At 46.5% G+C, this 20,625-nt stretch overlaps 1 protein-coding gene across 1 annotated transcript in view; it reads right to left on the bottom strand.

Annotated features, from left to right (window-relative positions):
- ZDHHC5 (zinc finger DHHC-type palmitoyltransferase 5) overlaps positions 1-20,625 on the bottom strand; it is a 99,461-nt gene that overhangs the window by 17,151 nt on the left and 61,685 nt on the right. The window contains exons 8-10 of the mRNA XM_040321022.1: positions 18,912-19,041; positions 6,634-6,760; positions 1,245-1,345 (exon numbers count right to left, since the gene is read on the bottom strand). Coding sequence (XP_040176956.1) covers positions 1,245-1,345; positions 6,634-6,760; positions 18,912-19,041 — 358 coding nt within the window. The remainder of the gene's footprint in view (positions 1-1,244; positions 1,346-6,633; positions 6,761-18,911; positions 19,042-20,625) is intronic.

Raw genomic sequence — 20,625 nt, 5'->3', positions numbered from 1 at the left:
AATCTCCATAGGTCATTATCTCTCCGTTTTTTATAATATCACCCAAGTGCACTGTGCTTCTCCTTATCCAATTCCCCCCTATTTTTTTTTCCCCGGGTGGGAAGTAGGGGTTTTCTTTTAAATTCATTAATGGGGAATTAAATTTCCCTTCTAATTGTGCCTGTGTCCTATCCCACATTCTTAAAGTGTCTCGTGTTATATCGTGTGTTCTATGATCTAGTGCTCTGTATTGTGCAGGGATCCAAAAAAGATTTTTCAGATTATTGTTTGTTAGCGCCTTCTCTATTTGTACCCACCTTTTGTCTGTCCTATCCCTCGCCCACTCTACCGCCCGCGATAGGACCGCCGCCTTGTAGTAACTTTTAATGTCCGGGACTCCCAGGCCTCCAAGTGGCTTACCCTGTTTTATTATGGAGAGGGATAGTCTGTGTTTTTTATTTTTCCACACATAATTTAGTAACAGGGTATTGAGGATTCTCAGAAACTGCTGAGGAAGAGCAATTGGGAGTAATAAGAATTTATAGAGGATCTTGGGGACTACCACCATCTTTAACATATTTATGCGTCCAAACCAAGATATGGGTTTATTTATCGTTTTTTTTAATTCGTTCTTGATCTCGTTTAATAAGGGGATATAGTTAATTTTGTACATCTTCTGTATTGTATTAGCAAGTTTTATTCCTAGGTACTCGAGTTCTTTGGTCCAAGGGTACGCGCATACTTCCTTAACCGAATTTATCTCTCTTTTATTTAAATTAATATTCAAGATCTCTGATTTGGTTACATTAATTTTAAAGTTGGAGATAGCGCCGTATTGTTGCAATACTCTGGTGAGGTTGGGGATAGATTTAACTGGGTTGGTTACGTAAAATAATATATCATCGGCAAAGGCCGATAGTTTATGTTCCTCCCCTTCCACTCTCACTCCGTTGATATCCGAATCGTTGCGAATGGTGGCCAGCAACGGCTCTAAGGATAGAATGAAGAGGAGGGGGGATAGTGGACAACCCTGCCTTGTCCCGTTTTTCATCACAAAAGATTCTGATAGAGAGCCATTGATTTTTATTTGTGCGGTAGGGTGGTGATATAATGTTTTTATCCAGCTGGACATCCTACTTCCTATTCCCATCACGGTGAGGGTTTCCATCATGAGCCCCCAGTCTACCCTGTCAAATGCTTTTTCGGCATCGACTGACAGGAGTAGACCTGGGCTGAGTTGAGATTTAAGTAGATAACCGACTTACCTTAGAACAGGGTGGAGGCCCACCACTTCCACTGCTGAACCCGGGCCGATATCTGTACATCGTTGGAGTGGGAGGACTCTCTGAATTCAACAGGGAATTGTCTGGGAATAAATGTTATGTCAGACGTCAATAAAACCAAAAGTAGAGGAAGACAAGCCCATTACTCAAATAAACCTTAAGGTGAAACATAGTATAATGTCATCAAGTACATCTGTGCAGAGTTTACATATACTTCAGGGATATGCAATTAGCGGACCTCCAGCTGTTGCAGAACTACAAATCCCATGAGGCATAGCAAGACTCTCACAGCCACAAGCATGACACCCAGATGCATGATGGTACTTGTAGTTTTGCAACAGCTGGAGGTCCGCTAATTGCAGATCCCTGATATACTTCACTCCTTTCCTAGCTTGGTTGGTACAAAGAGCAATGGTCATAGCAAGGACCATTTTACACCAGTCCATTGATCCGAGTTTAAGAGCAGCTGTAAAACACAGAGCAATGGAAGGACATCTGAAAAACAATAGTTTCCAATGTGTCCTATTCACACAATAAGACACTACGCATGCACGTCAACGCACATTAAAATGAATAGAAATGTATATGCATTTTAGCACGTCAGTGCGAATTGGCCCTAAAGCATCTGGAAACCACGTGTACTTACTTTCCAGCAGGTGGTCACTGCCATTTCACCAGACTGCAACCAGTGATGCCAACTCTTGGAACAGAACCTGATGATTTGGCAGTGCCCAGAGAGCATCTGCCAGACTTAGTAGATCTAAATACCACATTGGAACAATAAAGATCACTGTAATACCCTACATCAGGGGTGTCAAACTGGCGGCCCTCCAGATGTTGCAAAACTACAAGTCCCATGAGGCATTGCAAGGCTAACAGTTACAAGCATGACTCTCACAGGCAGAGGCATGATGGGACTTGTAGTTTTGGAACAGATGGAGGGCCGCCAGTTTGACACCCCTGCCCTACATCTTGTGCATAGAGGGTGAGGATCATGTTTTAGGGGAAGAAAGACATAGATCAGGGTGTACTGATCCCACTGAGCCACAAGAGCATCCACGGCTTCCAGCCACAGGCCAGCCCTGTTGCCACAGAGTTCAGATAGATTTCCTAAGATTTACGTGACCGTAACCAATCTTGATTCTAAACGTAGTTTTTTGAAGTTTAAAAAAAAAAAAAAGGACATTTTAATCCAACTGGAGAAGGTGTCACCACCTAAGGACACTAACAAAACCTGGAGCCTATCGGAGTGGACAGGGTTAATTGTACTTGGACAGACCCAACAAAGACTTTTATAAGGAAAAGGATGGCCGGCAGTCAGGGTGACAGCCAAAAAAATTGTATATCTTCATTACGTAAACATGTACAATGCTGTAAAAACCAGCCTACGCGTTTTGGACATTAGTCCTTAGTCATGGCGAAGGACCAACGTTTGAAATGCGTAGGCTGTTTTTACAGCATTGTATTTGTTTACTTAAAGGGGTTATAAAGGTAAAAGTTTTTTTTACCTTAATGCATCAAATGCATTAAGGTAAAAAAACATCTGACAGCACCCCCGAGCCCCCGTTTTACTTGCCCCACCGTTCGAAAGTCCCGGGCGCGTGCTTGTCATCCTGTTCGGTTCCCAGCCTGGCCGTTGAGTGGCTAGGCTGGGCGGATTTATAGCAGCGCAGCCATTGGCTGGCGCTGCTGTCAATCACAGCAGATGACGCAGTGCGCCGGGGCCGAGTGATACAGTTGGCGGCTATGGCCGCCGCTGTATCACGGGAGCGTGCTCGCAAAAGCTTTCCACCATGCGAGGGAGCTCGCATGAACATGCAAAGCTTTTGCGAGGAGGAGCCGAGACAGCCGCCGAGGGACCCCAGAAGACAGTATTCGAGGCCACTCTGTGCATATTTGTAATTAAAAAAAAAAAAAAAAAAAAATCTGCCTTTAGTGTCCCTTTAATAAATGAATACTTTTTTTGGATGTCATCCTGTGTGCCAACCATCCCTTTCCTTATTGTTGAAGGTGTCAGCCGCCTAGAGATCAGAGCACCAGGTGGAGCCGTTCTGTGGGAAGGTTGCAGTGCCTATATATACCTGTTTTGCAGCAAAGACTTTTGCCAGTGTCCAATCACCTAAGGGTAGCGGCATGAAGCCTAATAAAATTCCCCTTTTACTGTACTATATGACAAGGATAAGCATTTTGTTTTATCATTTTACAAAGTATGAATGTATGGGAGCAACATGGTCAGGTTAGTACACACATTGAAAAACACACAAAAGATACTTTTACTATATCCTTCTTTGAATTCTACTGCCTCCAGTTACATAACACACCCCTAAAATCAGAATAATACGCAGAGTTCCAATTTGCTGTTACAACAGCCAAGAGACTCTGTAGCCATCCCTAGATTTACTATAATAGGAAGGAAGGAGTGCCTGGTTTCCAAAGGAACACAATTTTGATGGTAGATTAAAAGGTGTTTGACAGTAACAAGTATAGTACATCAAGCCAATACTTTTCAGGGGAAGGCCTGCCCCTTCTTCAGGGCCATCAAACAAATATGAAAAATATGCAAAGTACAGATAAAGAAGAGGAACAAGGTATACTGTATTTGCTGGCGTATAAGACTACCTTTTACACTTAAAAAAAATGGCCAAAAAGCAGGGGTCGTCTTATACGCCGGGTCAGCTGCTCGGATGCCTGCTGGATGTGCAGTAATACTGTATGTAGTTTTGGCTACATACAGTATATATCGCTTAGCCAATCCCGGTGAGCGATGTATTCAAATGAATACAGAGCCTGCTCGGATTGGAGTAACAACCTCTGCCAATCCGAGCAGGCTACATACAGTAGCCTGCTCGGATTGGTTTTGAGAGTCAGAGAGGCGTGGGCTGATGATGTTACAGCCTCTGCCAATCTAAGCAGGCTTTGTATTCATTAATACATTGCTCGCTGTGATTGGCTCCAACTCCAGCAAGAAGAATATGGCTCCAGCAAGAATAAAGAATATGGCTCCAGAAGGAAGAAATATGAAGTGTTGGAAGCCTCGGAAGGGGGGGGGGGGGGGGAGGTCATCTTATACGGTGAGTACAGGCAAAAAATCTTAAAAAAAATGTAAAATTAGGGGGTCGCCTTATACGCCTGGTTGCCTTATACACCGGCAAATACGGTAAATAAAAAGGAAAAAAAAACCTGCAAAAAGTAATAATAGAAAACTAAGACTAAATGAGTGTCAAATAATGTATGCCAGCAAGGGAGGCATTTTCAAATATGGAAAAGACCAGCTAATGAAAAGTAAGAACCCAACAATGAGGAGAGTAACCTGAGAAGCGGCTATAAGCCACACTGGTCGTAGGAGAGAAGGACGTCTCCCAAGTTCCAGTACTGTCTGTTACCGGTCATATTTCAAGCTCAATTGGACACCCAATTTTTTTTAAGGAGGGAGAAGGGAGGGTGAAGAGAGCAGAAAAAAGTGAGAAAAAAAAAAAAAAAGAGTAGTAATGATTTTTACAGTTTTTTTTTTTTTTATAGTATCATAACATTTACAATTTGCATTTGATCTTTTGGCAGTTTCTTTTATACATTGTTCTTATATATCTGCTCTTTGCATATTTTTTGTTTGATAGACCTGATAAATGGGTAGTCCTTTACCCCCAAAATGCAATGTCTTTATATTAGGGTTGTCCCGATACCGATACCAGTATCGGGATCAGGACCGATACCGAGTATTTGCGGGCGTACTTGTACTCCCGCAAATGCCCCCGATGCCTGGCCGAATCCTTGTTCCCCCCCCCCCCCCCGCAAACCCCCTGCCGGCGTGCGGGGAACATTACAGCTTTCGTTTGAATAGCTGTGTTCCCCGCCACGTATAGACACTCCCCCTTGCTCGGGATTGGACGGGTGATCTGTCCAATCCCGAGCAAGGGGGAGTGTCTATGCACGGCGCGGCGGGGAACACAGCTATTCAAACAAAAGCTGTAATGTTCACCGCACGCTGATTAACGCGGCAGCGGCATCATCTAGGTATGGGGGACATGGCTGCAATACGCGGGGGGACATGGCTGCAATACGCGGGGGGACATGGCTGCAATACGCGGGGGGACATGGCTGCAATACGCGGGGGGACATGGCTGCAATACGCGGGGGGACATGGCTGCAATACGTGGGGGGACACATTTAAAAAAAAGTGTAATTCGGTATTTCATGTACATGAAAAAAAAGTATCGGTACTTGTACTCGGTCCTAAAAAAATGGTATCGGGACAACCCTACTTTATATACTTGTCATTACTGTCAATAAATACCTATTAATCCACCATCAAACTTGTATTCCTTTGGACAGCGGGCGCGCCTTCCTTCCTATTTTTCCTAGTCTATATATGGGAAGGACCATAAGGCCAGAACAACAGGCCACACCCCAAAAAAAGTTTAATTGAAATTATTCAACATTGGGCACAACCTACCAGAGGGAGGAACTCGGTCTCCTGCCCACATTATCAACCAACCACAACTAGCTAGAGAGTCCAGCGTGGTCTCAACTAGGGTTGTCCAGATACCGATACCAGTATCGGTATCGGGACCGATACCGAGTATTTGCGGGAGTACTCGTACTCGCGCAAATACCCCCGATACCTAAATAGAATACTTCCCCCCCCCCTTTCCCCCCCCGCCGCATCGCGCCGCCGCATCGAGGGACATGGCTAGAGGGACATTGCTGCATATGTGAGGGACATGGCTAGAGGGACATTGCTGCATATGTGAGGGACATGGCTGCATATGTGAGGGACATGGCTAGAGGGACATGGCTGCATATGTGAGGGACATGGCTAGAGGGACATTGCTGCATATGTGAGGGACATGGCTAGAGGGACATTGCTGCATATGTGAGGGACATGGCTAGAGGGACATTGCTGCATATGTGAGGGACATGGCTAGAGGGACATTGCTGCATATGTGAGGGACATGGCTGCATATGTGAGGGACATGGCTGCATATGTGAGGGACATGGCTAGAGGGACATGGCTGCATATGTGAGGGACATGGCTGCATATGTGGGGGACATGGCTGCATTTGGGGACACATTTAAAAAAAGTATCGGTATTTGGTATCGGCGACTACTTGAAAAAAAGTATCGGTACTTGTACTCGGTCCTAAAAAAGTGGTATCGGGACAACCCTAGTCTCAACACAAACTAGCTTTACTAAAAAGACTTTTAATATGAATTCCACCTGGTGATGAATATATAAAATGGACTTGTAGTTTGGCCTAGAGCTACCAATAAAAAAAAAAAGCATCATAGCAACCATTTTATTAAAAAAACAGTAATAAAAGTTTTCCATGAATAAGCAATTCAATGTTTGACATGCAACACGCGTGTTTCATACCTTCCCTCTCCCCGAGGCTTATCTGATGAGCTCTCAGCCCTGGGTAGCGGCTCAGGTCCGGCTTTGGTGGCGGCGGTGGTTCTGCGTCTGCCGATTGAGACTCCGTGAGTTCTAAACTGCTTCGAGACTGCAAAAGTGTAAACGACAAAAACCCCACAGGGTGAAAGATCATATTAAAGAAAATCTTCAGTCTAGTAATGAAAACTTCTCCAAGTTAAAGTGGCTCTAAAGGCTCAATGCTTTTTACCTTTATGCATGAAGATAAAAACCTTCTGTGTGCAGAAGCCCCCCCCCCCATCTATAACTTACAAGAGCCCCATTGAAATCCAGCGATGTGCACGAGTGCCTTGGCTCTTCGAGGACTCTCCCTTTTCATTGGTTGAGATAGCTGCTGTCAATTACATCCACTGAGCCAATGAGAAGAGAGATAGAGGGGGTGGGGCTGAACCACTTGTCTGAACTGCCAGGCTGCATGGTCAAATAAGGGTCTGGTATGGATTTTGGGGGGGACCCCACGCCATTTTTTATTTTATTTTATAAAACCCTTGTTTATATTCCCAGTGCACATATTCCTGGATAAAAGGCTCCTCTGCAGCTGGTGCTGCATCGATAACAAGCTGGACACTGGATATATCACAAATACACGTTTGCCAGCACACCATGAATCTTGAATTGCAGTCCAAAACTTTTATTGCAGAAATATCACAACAGGGTAGGTGCAACGTTTCCGAGCCACGCAGGACCCCTTCGTCATGCTTCATTTAAAAAAAAAAGGGACTGGTTTTAATTTTTGGGGGGGCGGCAATGTTTTTTTACAGTTAGCTGTCAGCGGGGAATCCCACTGACGAGTCATTCGTTGTTAGGGATGCGGAGGCCAGCTTCCCCACCCACTCCTCAACCAGCCAATGTTAACCACTTAAGGACCGCCTCCTGCACATATACGTCGGCAGAATGGCACGGCTGGGCACATGTACGTACAGGTACGTCCTGTACTAGTATCCAGCCGTGGGTCGCAGGCGCGCTCCCGCGACCCGGTCCGAAGCTCCGGGACCGCGGGTCCCGCGGACCCGATCGCCGCTGGAGTGCGGCGATCGGTCCCCGGAGCTGAAGAACGGGGAGAGCCGTATGTAAACACGGCTTCCCCGTGCTTCACTGTGGCGGCGTATCGATCGAGTGATCCCTTTTATAGGGAGAAACGATCGATGACGTCACACCTACAGCCACACCCCCCTACAGTTGTAAACACACACTAGGTGAAACAAAACTCCTACAGCGCCCCCTGTGGTTAACTCCCAAACTGCAACTGTCATTTTCACAATAAACAATGCAATTAAAATGCATTTTTTGCTGTGAAAATGACAATGGTCCCAAAAAATGTGTCAAAATTCTCCGAAGTGTCCGCCACAATGTCGCAGTCACGAAAAAAAATCACTGATCGCCGCCATAAGTAGTAAAAAAAATTTTTTTTATAAAAATGCAATAAAACTATCCCCTATTTTGCACAAACCAACCGATAAACGCTTATTGCGATTTTTTTTTACCAAAAATAGGTAGACAAATACGTATCGGCCTAAACTGAGGAAAACATTTTTTTTATATATTTTTGGGGGATATTTATTATAGCAAAAAGTTAAAAATATTGAATTTTTTTCAAAATTGTCGCTCTATTTTTGTTTATAGCGCAAAAAATAAAAACCGCAGAGGTGATTAAATATCACCAAAAGACAGCTCTATTTGTGGGAAAAAAAGGACGCCAATTTTGTTTGGGAGCCACGTCGCATGACCGTGCAATTGTCCGTTAAAGCGACGCAGTGCCGAATTGTAAAAACCTCTTGGGTCATTTAGCAGCATATTGGTCCGGTCCTTAAGTGGTTAAAGATGCCGGTGCCTGCCGGCTCCAAAAATTTGCACCTAAACTGCTGCTGACCCGCCGCTTAGGAAATTCACAGTTAAAAAAAAAAAAAACCCATGTGTGATCATAGTCTTAGTGGATCAAAAGCTGGAGCAGCCAGAGGCTGCAGGATTGCCCCCTTGTACTTGGGATTCAAACATGTTGTACTGTTTAAAGAAGATGTAAACCCAAAAGTTTTTTTTTTTTTTTTATGTCACAATGTAGAGTATAAGATTTCCTATTATCTGTGCCCAGTCTTGCCACACAGAGTTAAGCCAGCTCTGAGCAATCCTCTTTTATTGTTCCGTGAAATAACGGACTTACAGAGAAAAACCTTAGTCCGTTCTTCCCCCTTGCTGTGAGTGACAGGTTATTTACATACAGAATCTGCAGTTTTTCAGTTCTTACGACAGACAGAGGGGGAGACATTTGACAGGTAAGGATGCATACAGGAGGCATCTATATCCTTATAGATCAGCACTATGGCAGGAGTTTAGAAAGGATAAGAGTGGGTTTACATCCACTTCTATAAAATATCCTATGCAAATAAGCGGCCCCAGTAAACATAAAAAAATAAATAAAAATGTGTAGCTTAGTAAATGTGCAGCTTTCTTCATTCGTATTATTGTCCCCTGGAAGTCGGGCTGAAAAACTCCCGTTGAGCAATCCTTATGTTCTGCCTTAGATGCTCACTTCCAACATTACAGGAGTGAAAACCAAACAGTTCTCACATCCCAACAAGCCAGGATGTGGGGATTGCTTACTGGGAGATTTAAATCCAGGCTTCCAGGAGGGCCCAAAAAGCCTACAGGTATGACAATAAAATAAGCAAACATTTTACAAAGCTGTACACTTTAACCACTTAAGCCCCGGACAAATATGCTGCTAAATGCCCAAAGGCGTTTTTACAATTCGGCACTGCGTCGCTTTAACAGACAATTGTGCAGTCGTGCGACGTGGCTCCCAAACAAAATTTGCGTCCTTTTCTTCCCACAAATAGAGCTTTCTTTTGATGGTATTTGATTGCCTCTGCGATTTTTATTTTTTGAGCTATATACAAAAATAGAGCGACATTTTTGAAAAAAAAATCTATATTTTTTACTTTTTGTTATAAGAAAAATCGAATAAACTAAATTTTAGTCAAAAATTTAGGCCAAAATGTATTCAGCCACATGTCTTTAGTAAAAAAAAAAAAAAAAAAAAAAAAAAAAAATCGCAATATAAAAAAAAAAAAGGATTTTTGTACTCACCGTAAAATCCATTTCTCTGAGTTCATAGACGGACACAGCCTTCATTGACCTTCGGGTTATGCTTCTTCCTACCAGGAGATTTAGGCAGAATTCTACAGCACTTAAGGTGTTAAAAACTTTCCTTCATGCCGCTCCTCCCAGGGGCGTGGCTCCCCCAGGCATAACCCACACCCTGCTTTAGCAGCCTCAGTTCGTAACAAGCAGTACAAACAAAGGAGGGGTGGGTGCTGTGTCCGTCTATGAACTCAGAGAAATGGATTTTACGGTGAGTACAAAAATCCTTTTTTCTCTTTCGTTCATAGACGGACACAGCCTTCATTGACCTTAGGGACGTCCCCAAGCAGTGTCAAAAAATTAGAGGGGTGGGAAAATAACACAGCAAAAACAGGTTACACCCCAAACAAAAACCGGAGTTACTCAACGGAGGAACTCCAACCGTAAACTGCCGCCTGTAACACCCTGCGGCCGAAGGAGGCATCAGAAGATGCACTCACATCCACCATATAAAACTTTCAAAAAACGTGGACCGACGACCAGGTCGCAGCCTTACACACCTGTAACACAGAGGCTTGGTGTCGGAAAGCCCAAGAGGCCCCGATCGCCCTGGTCGAATGCGCCATGACCCGAAAGGGGGGCGCCCGCCCTTTAGGGCATAGGCCTGAAGCACAACCTGTCGGATACACCTGGAAATGGTGGCCGACGAGACTGCCAGGCCCTTACTGGGACCGGACACAGACACGAACAGCGAGTCCGACTTCCGGAACGGAGCTGTCGCCGACAAGTAAACTCGAAGGGCCAGAACCACATCCAGAGAATGTAAAGAGGCCTCCTTCGGGTTCTTCGGCTGAGGACATAAGGATGGAAGAACAATGTCCACATCCAAGTGAAAAGCCGAAACGACCTTAGGGAGAAAAAACGGCTGCGGCCGCAGCACCACCTCATCCTTACGGATGACCAAGCAGGGAGCCTTGCAAGACAAGGCCGCCAGAACAGACAGACACCCGTCTGATCGAGGTAATTGCTACCAGAAATAAAATCACCTTTTGTGACAATAAACAAAAAACCTCCCGAATGTCCTCAAAGGGAGCATCCTGAAGCACTGAAAGGACTAAATTCAAGTCCCATGGGGGTAATGGAGGGCGCACCGGAGGGGCCACCTGCCAGACCCCCTGACCCAACGCACGCACCGAGGAGTGCGATGCCAAGGGTCGCTGCAAGTAAAAACAGCCAGAGCAGAAATCTGGCTCCTAACCGTACGTAAGGCGAGAGCCTGAACCACTCCCTGCTGCAAAGACAGCAGAATCCTGAACACAACGCATGTACGAGAGTGCCAGTTCATCTCCCCACACACAGAGAAGTAGGCCTTCCACGTATGAGGAAAAAACCTACGTGAGGTAGACTTCCGTGCAGGCAGCACGGTAGAGACCACCAAGCCCAATAGGCCTCGGTCCTTAAGCCCCTGGCTCTCAACAGCCACGCCGCTAAGGCCGGTGGCTGTGAAACAGGGTGGAAGATTGGACCCTGTAACAGAAAATCAATTCCCAGTGGAAGACGCTAGGGGGCGTCTGCCAGCAGACGCACCTGGTCCGCGTACCAGAAGCGACGCGGCCAATCTGGGGCAATCAGGACCGATAGAATCCCTACAGCTTCCACTCTGCGCAGCAGGCGAGGAAGAAGCTTCCGAGGAGGGAAGGTGTTAAGTAGGCGACAGCGACCCCAAGGAGCCACCAACGCGCCTGACGCGTCCGCCCACGGGTCCTTAAACCTGGCCACGAACCGTGGCAACTACCGATAGAGACGGGACGCTAGAAGGTCCACGTCCAGAGTGCCCCACTTTCGGCACAGACCCCGAAACACCTGCGGGTGGAGAGACCACTCTCCTTGGCCCAGTGCAGTGCGACTTAGGTAGTCGGCTAGCCAATTCCGTATTCCCGGAATGTACCCAGCCGATAGAGCCGGAACGGACCCTTTGGCCCACCGAAAGGATGCGCGCGACCCCCGTCGCTGCAACAGAACTCCGTGTGCCTCCCTGATGATCAACCTACGCCACGGACGTGGTGTTATCGGACAGGATCCTGACCGGTCAGGCCTGTAGATCCAGGGACCACCTGGCAAGGCAAAGCTTGATTGCTCGGAGCTCCAGAACGTTGATCAGTAAGCAGGACTCCACCTGAGTCCAGTGCCCCTGGGCTGACTGGGTGCCCCAAGCGCCCCTCCCCAACCGGAGAGGCTGGCATCCGTCGTGACCACTGTCCAGTGGCCTGCAGAAAAATGACTTTCCGGCCCGAAGCACCGGAAACGCCAGCCACCACACCAGGGGAGACATGATCAGATGACTAAACTGAATCTGGTAATCCAGAGATGACGGAAGCTAGTCCCATCATGACAGCAGTTCCCTCCGTAGTACCCTGGCGTGGAATTGGGCATACGGAACCGCCTCGAAAGAGGCTACCAACTGACCCAGAACCTTCCTGCAGAATCGCAGAGATGACCGCTTCTGGGTCGGCAACTGCTGCACAGCAGATAGCAGAGTCTGAAGTTTTTCCGCTAGGAGAAAAACACTCCCGCCCCGGAGGAATCCAGGACCAGTCCCAGGTATCCCTGAGACGGAATCAACCCTGATTTCAGGACAATCCAGAAACCAGCCGAACACTCGGAGAGCCTGACACGTGATAGGCACGGCTCTACCAATGCAGAGCTCGAAGAAGCTCGTAGGAGAATGTCGTCCAGACATCCCATGATAACAAACCCCCGCTGTCACAGCCGGGCCAGTATCGGGATGAGCACCTTGGCGAAAACCCGCCGAATGGGAAGGACACCATTGAAAATGGCCCCCCCGACCGCAAAGCACAGAATCTCCGGTGGTTTGAGGATATGCAGGTACACGTTCATGACATCCAAGGATGCCAGAAAATCCCCCTGATGAAGTGCCGCTATTACCAAGCGAATCGACACCACCTTGACAAAACAAAACGAGGGACTTGAGGTCCAGGATCGACCGGGGGCCCCATCCTCCGTGGGGACACAAACCGAATGGAGTAAAACCCCGAGACCGTTCCAACGAGGGAACTGGCACAATCACTCCCCTGACCAGAAGATCCTGGACAGCCCCCGACGGAGTCAACCGGCGAACCGGAGGAGGCCAGAAGCCGGAGGGAAAAAACCTGTTTGGCAGACAAGAGAGAAACTCAATCTTGTACCCCAAGGAAAACACTTCGCGATGCGAAGCCAGTCTCCCACCCGAGACACGGGCGGGAGCAGACCTTCAGGCGGAAGCAGGTATGTCCGCAGACTTGTTAGGCATGCGGTATCCGGTGCGCTGCTACCCCGCAGCGGGGATTCAAGCACCATGTAGACCTACCCCCACCGCACAGGGCGAGCGAAAAAAACGCTCGGAGGTAGGCAAGGAGGGTCCTTGTACAGGGCGAGGTCCTAGCCCTTCCCAGACTGTGGAACAGCATGCGCTTACCACCCCGTGGCATCCTCAATGATGCCAGTCAGGGAAGACCCAAAAGGACCGTTCACTCCTTAACGGCCATCACCAAGGCCACCTTAGAGGTCCTTCTTCCAGCTCCTGCAGCAGGAGCTTCGCCCTTTAAGTCGGGGCCTGACCAGGCCCCGCCAGAGCCGGCCTCACCGCCGAACCCACCACCGTGAATAGGGAGCGGGCCACGCCTCCACTCTCCTATCAGCGGGATCCTGAAATGCAGGAGCCCCTTCCACAGGCAACGTGGTGGCCATGCGCAATCTGGGTCCACTGGCGGAGGAGAGACCTACTTTTTTTTTTTTTAAAGGCCCCCCTCAAGGGGGGTAACAGGTTGCAAAGTTTTTTGACAAACTTTTTGCGGTGCATCCCATTCCTTGTATAACATAGTGTCCAAATAAGGAACACAAGGAAACACTTCAGCGGTGCGTGGTAGTGTGCTGGTACTGACACAGAGGTGTCTCCGCCACATCCTCAATTTTTAGAGTCTCACGCACCGCAGAAACAAGAGCTCCAACAAATTCTTGCCAGCAACTGACTGCAGCAGAGTCATCCTCACTATCCATAAGGGTTAAACCCGCAGCCTCTGACATAACAGAACCAGAAAAAAACAGCGATTCTGTGTCATCCCCAGAAGCAGGCTCAGGGAGGGGGCGCTTTTTTACCCCCCATCCGGGCACCAGCTGCTTCAAAACTGGCAAGAAACCCAGTACAGCCAACATAACAGATGTGGCAGGGGAAGGGGCATTAAGGGTTAACTCAGGCATAGCTTGAGTTCCATAGTGTCAGCGCTGAGTCACCCACCCTGCAAGGCAGGACAAAAAAAAAAAAAAACACTGGTCACCTCCTTGCTGCTATTGCAGAGCATGGGGGCCCCTGGTATTCACCACCCCACCCAGCTGCAGAGGGAGCTGAAAAACCTCAGGTGTGCTCTGATGTGCTTGTTATAATGTGTCTTCACCTCATGGAAGATTCACAGCGTTCACAGCACTAAAAACTGGTAAAAGAGACCAGAGGCTGTGATGAGTCATCTCAGGGAAGAATCACATCGTTACCAAGGAGATTTCCAAGATGGCCACCATCTGAGGTAAAAATACCTCATAGAACACAGCAGCACTGGCTGTGCTTTGTCTGGTAAAAAATTACCTCATAGAACACAGCAGCACTGGCTGTGCTTTGTCACCTCAGAAAAGAATCACAGCGTTACCAAGGAGATTTCCAAGATGGCCGCTGTCTGAGGTAAAAATTACCTCATAGAACACAGCAGCACACAGCAGCACCCCCCAGAGTAACAACACAGTCCCCCTAACAACACACGGGCTCCGGTGGTAACAAAGAAAACCCAGGAGGCCCCCCTTCACAGCCACTACCCAGTCAGGGGAAGGAGGGAGAGGAAGGGGAGAGAGGAAAGCAGGGCGGACCCTCAGTCGACCTCCCCAGGGGAAACCAGCCAGCCAGACCACTTACCTGAGTAAGGGGCCACTACTTACCTGTCCTGCGACTACCCGGCTGGAGGTATCCCAGACAGAACCAACGTCCGTAAACGGCATGGCTGTCGGCCAGACACACTGTGACAAAGCCATAGAGACCGGTCATATGTGTGCCCTAGAACCGAAGTTCCCCGGCCACCCCTGGAGCAATGGGGCCTGTCGTGGACGTCCCAAAGCCGAGCTGAGGGCCGGCACACGCTCGAAGGCCGAACATGGGGGGACTACAAGGGTCGAGGACCCAGCCTGTCACCCAGTCGGCTGTTGATAGAAGAATCGCAGGATTCAAAATGCAGGAACAAAATAATAAAAAAAGCGAGAAAAATCGCCAGAAAAAAACTCCAGAGTCCAGGAACTCCAGAGAGAGCCTTGACCTCCTGTCGTTAGGCAGAAAACAAACTGAGGCTGCTAAAGCAGGGTGTGGGTTATGCCTGGGGGAGCCACGCCCCCTGGGAGGAGCGGCATGAAGGAAAGTTTTTAACACCTTAAGTGCTGTAGAATTCTGCCTAAATCTCCTGGTAGGAAGAAGCATAACCCTAAGGTCAATGAAGGCTGTGTCCGTCTATGAACGAAAGAGAAAAAATAATTTGCTACCTAGCGGCAACAGTGACACTAATACAGCGATCAGAAAAGCGATCGCTTAGTGACACTGGCAATAGGGGGTGAAAGGGTTAACTAGGGCGGTGATCAAGGGGTAAACCTTTATATGGGGGGGGTACGGGGGCTACCCTGGATCTAACACTAACTGCCTGTCACACTGTCACTAAATGCAGTGATCAGTAAATAAATTTTCACTGCAATCAGTGACACTGTGACAGGGGGCTGGGGGGGGGGGGGGGGGGATTTGATCGGAAGGGGTTTAGTGTGCCTATGTGTGTGGTGTCAGTGTAGTGTTTGGTGCCACTTACTGTGATGTCTTCTCTCCTCTCGACGATTGAAAATACCGCCGAGAGGAGAGCTGACATCACTTCCTCTGCCAGTGTTTACATTACACAGGCAGAGAAAGTCACACGGCGGGGGGTTGCCGGATTGGCTGGGAGCGATCACGAGGGGGCCGACAAAAACGAACAGCCGCCCCCTCATCACGGATCGCTCCCGGAGGTAAGACGCCCGCCGCATGTACCGGGGGGGGGGGGTCTCGATCGGACCCCCGACCCCGGGAAAGGCAGGGACGTACATGTGTACGCCCATATGCCTGTACGTGCCATTCTGTAGACGTACATATACATTGCGGGCGGGCGTTAATCGGTTAATTATCTACTGGGGTGCCTTGATAAATCAGTCTAATAACGGGTAAAAAGTAACAAAAACTTGAATGTTGCGCATTTTTGCGTGCAATAAAACTATGGGACACAAAATGCCCCAAAATGCTGCAATCTGCCCAATTTGAGCTACAAAAAGCTCAGAGCTTTGTTGAGCTACAGGCGATAATCTACAACAGTTGCGCATTCAGGTGTGAACACACATCATAGAGAGTTTACTTTATGCTTGAGTGTTTTGTAGCTTCAAAATTGAGAAACAAACAAGGAGTACAAGGAATCGCTCCCTAATATTTATGTGAGAAAATAAAATACCACAACCCCAATCGCGTTCTCCGATCAACCAACCAAAATCTACTTCAAATCCCCAAGGCCTGCTACAAGACCAAAGGAGAACGAAGATTTGCAGTCCAGGGACCTCGATTGTGGAACGCATTACCAACCAATACCTGAACGAAAGTGAATCACCAGGCATTAAGAAAAAAACTCAAGACCCACCTAGGCCAAATAGAAGGAAATGGATACCAAGCGCCTTGAGGCGATTCAGTTTGCATTTGTAGCGCAATACAAGTTTTTCACTCAAAATTGAGAAAAAAACTAAAATGGAAATGGCTAGCAAACAATGTGGTATACTTTTCTCAATAGGAAAAAAAAAAAATGTCCATCACCCAAGGAACTTTAGCAAATAAAGCTTGCTTGGAGTGGTGATATAATCAATTTAATCCAACTGTATTAAAATAACTACTGATCATAGATCTATATGTACAGGGCATCTGTATTTCGAGAGCAAAAACTCTATGTTGTCTATTCGCCAAGGTAAACACAAATTGGGGTTGAAGGCAAAAAAATTGAATAATGGTAAATTTAACTGTTCAATAATGAAAAATTGTAGGCATCGCCACAGCATAAGCAGAAGGTCCCCTGAGGACAGTATTGCCTTGTTCCACTGAACGGAACGGTTCGGGTCAGTAAGTTTGGAACGGACCGGTCCTATTCTCGTGAGCGTTTCCACTGCAAATCGGACCGTCGGGGACCATACAGGATTTAGAAAAAAGGCCTAGTGTGTCCACCAATCAGTGGAATGTATTGCATCTCCGCCCTAATGGAACCGTTCCATTTTCTATGGCCACACATCTGAAGCAGGACCCAGAATGGTCCGGTACGGTTCGGTTTATGGCACACTTTCATAATGGAAACACCCCGAAATAGCGTAACCAAACCGAACTGATTCGCTCAGTGGAAACGAGGCATATGGGCAAGGATCAATATTTAGGTATCTGTACTTTGGGAGGAACCACTTGCTTGTCTATTAGCCAAAGTAAACCCAATTTAGAGTCTAAGAAAGCCATTCGCAGTCAGGGTTCCATGGAATCCCAGGGTTCCCTCCAGTGGTGGCTATAAGTGCCTTGAGTTCTGGCTAACTGTCCGACTATCTGATGGTGTCTGCATAGTTCCAAGGCCAACACTACTTGGCAGAGCCAGCAGCATATCTGCAAAAGTATCATTCTGGCCAACCTGTAAGTGGGGCATTCTTCCCACTTACCACCACCACTGTGGCATTTTCCCAATAAACACCAATGAACTGACCTTACAAGGGGATCCCAGAGACCCAAAAAGGCTTCTTTTGGAATAACAAGGTTGAGAAAGGCTGGTCTAAGGCAGTGATGGAGAACCTTGGCACCCCAGATGTTTTGGAACTACATTTCCAATGATGCTCAACTACACTGCAGAGTGCATGAGCATCATGGGAAATGTAGTTCCAAAACATCTGGGGGTGCCAAGGTTCGCCATCACTGGTCTAAGGCAACAGTGGTATTGAAAACCATTACCTACGGTTAGGGGTGTAACGGATCGTCACCGATCCGTGATCCGAACGGGCCACCCCGTTCGGATCGGCACACCCCCGCGATCCGCGGAGCGCTCCGGAGCCTAGGCCTAGGAAAGTCCCCGCTTCGGCCTAGCTCCGGAGCGATCTTGCTCCACCCAGTCTGCTTGCCAGAGCCCATCGTGACACGCCTCCCCCGCCTCCCCGGGGAGGCGTGTCACGCTGTGCACTGGGCTCTGGCAAGCCGACATGGAGAGGGAATAGTAGCAGAGAAGCACTAGTGTGAGAGGAGGAGGGGGGGGGAGAGCACATTTCACGGGTGGATTAAAGAGGAAGCAGGTGAGGCTGTTTGGGACTTGTTAAAAGTACAATCTTGATGTTTTTACAGCTATATATAATTATATATATATATATATATATGTGTATATATATATATAATATATATATATATATATATATATATATATATATAATATAGAGCTGTAAAAACATCAAGATTGTACTTTTAACAAGTCCAAACAGCCTCACCTGCTTCCTCTTTAATCCACCCGTGAAATGTATGTGTGTTGTGTATATATATATATATATATATATATAATATATATTATATATATATATATATTACACACACACACATTTTTTTTTTTTTGCGCCGATCCGAAAATGATCCGATCCGTGACTCCTGATCCGAGGATCGATCCGATCCGTGAGTTTTTTGATCCGTTACACCCCTACCTACGGTTAATTTATCTGCCCAATAATGAAATTTTTTTGTCATCCTTATGGCATGTGCAGAAGATCCTCTGGGAACTGCCTGCATCGTGTACAATCTGGGTAGGTATACAACCATTTTGATGAAGCCTTTGTGGGTGTGATAGGTTCTGTGTAATATAAACTGGGCTCCCTATTTTCTACTCCTTTGCTTTCATAAATTTCTCTCTTTTTTTAGGATAACAGCAATCTAAGCAATACATACGGTAACTATACATTACATTCATACATATCATTAAGCCCAGCAACCAGCCAAAATACTCCCACATTCGCTGAGATGCTTGTGTAATGTGCCCTTTACCACAATGTACCTGGTAGTGTTGAAGAGGACTTTGTATGCCATTGTCTAGTATTTTAAGGCCAATCTGACTTTCTGAAATCTCAGGGCGTAAAAATGGGGGAGTTATCGAGACAACTGATAGATTATGACGTTTTAGGTATCTGAAAAAAATAAATAAGGGTTAATATTCATGACAATTTCAAATCACACAATGAAATAAGCTTTATCAGGCACAGAGTAATACATTGTAAGCAAGTAAACAGATAAGATCTTCCATAAAAAAAGCAATTTACTATTTATGCTGCCATATTAACCACTTAAGGGCCTTGCCTGTTTTTCAGACTCTGTGTTTACAAGTTTAAAACAGTTTTTTTTTTTGCTAGAAAATTACTTAGAACCCCCAATCATTATATATATATATTTTTTTAACACCCTAGAGAATAAAAAGGCGGTCATTGCAATACTTTTTGTCACACCGTATTTGCGCAGCGGTCTTACAAGCGCACTTTTTTTTGGCATTTTTTTTTTTTTATTATTAAAAAATAAAGACAACTGTAAAGTTAGCCCAATTTTTTTTTTATATTGTGAAAAAATGTTACGCCGAGTAAAATGATACCCAATATGTCACGCTTCTAAATTGCGCCCGCTTGTGGAATGGTGTCAAATTTTTACCCTTTTCAATACCACTGTTACCTTAGACCAGCCAGAGGGGACGTTTAAAAAAATCCTATAGGTTGCATCTTTTGAGTTACAGAGGAGGTCTAGGGCTAAAATTATTGCACTCGCTCTAACGATTGCGGCGATACATCACTTGTGTAGTTTGAACACAGTTTTCATATGCAGGCGCTACTCATGTATGCGTTAGCTTCTGCGCGCAAGCTCGTCGGGACGGGGCGCTTTAAAAAAAAAAATGTTTTTGTTTTATTTATTTTACTTGATTTTATTTATTTTTACACGGTTTAAAAAAAAAAAAGAAATGGGTCACTTATTCCTATTACAAGGAATGTAAACATCCCTTGTAATACAAAGAAGCATGACAGGTCCTCTTAAATATGAGATCTGGGGTCAAAAAGACCTCAGATCTCATATTTAGACTAAAATGCAAGAAAAAAAAAACCTGACCTGGTGCACGGCGCGGTGCCCACACATCCAGAGCTATGCACCCGTTGGTGAACCTATGAAACTTGGTTATGTGGAAGAGTCTGTATTGCCAATGCATATCGATTCACCAACATATGCTGCCTGCACACAGCTCAGCGTTCGGACAGAAAAGCAACAAACGGTTTTTCACACTGTATAGGGCTGAATGGCTGTGTGAATGGTTCCTAATAATAGGTGACCTCACCAAAAACAGATTTTTCTCTATTTGGTGGATGCTGCAGTAATAAATGCATAGTATTTTCCTGCACTCAGGTGTGCTATCCAACCTGCAGCTGCTGTATATTATCCACCATTACCCTGACAGTGCCCGATCCCATCTGATCTTGGAATCAAGGCAGGATGGGACCTGGTTAGTACTTGTATTGGAGACTGCCTGACAAGGACTGGAACTACTTATACTGTAGTGAAAGTACAGTAGTGAAGAAAACATTTTTTTCCCTGCAAGGCAATTTTATAATGTGCTTGTATGCACTGCATACCAACACATTATGAGAGACTTGCCTTAAAACAAAGCCTCCAACGGCATGCTGTCACGGCTGAGATGGCTTCCATATTCCTTCTGGCTACATGAGTGACAGGGGGAC

This window comes from Rana temporaria, chromosome 8 (genome assembly GCF_905171775.1).
Source record: "Rana temporaria chromosome 8, aRanTem1.1, whole genome shotgun sequence".
In the NCBI taxonomy this organism is placed as follows: Eukaryota; Metazoa; Chordata; class Amphibia; order Anura; family Ranidae; genus Rana; species Rana temporaria.
This window is presented reverse-complemented; position numbering and strand designations above follow the sequence as displayed.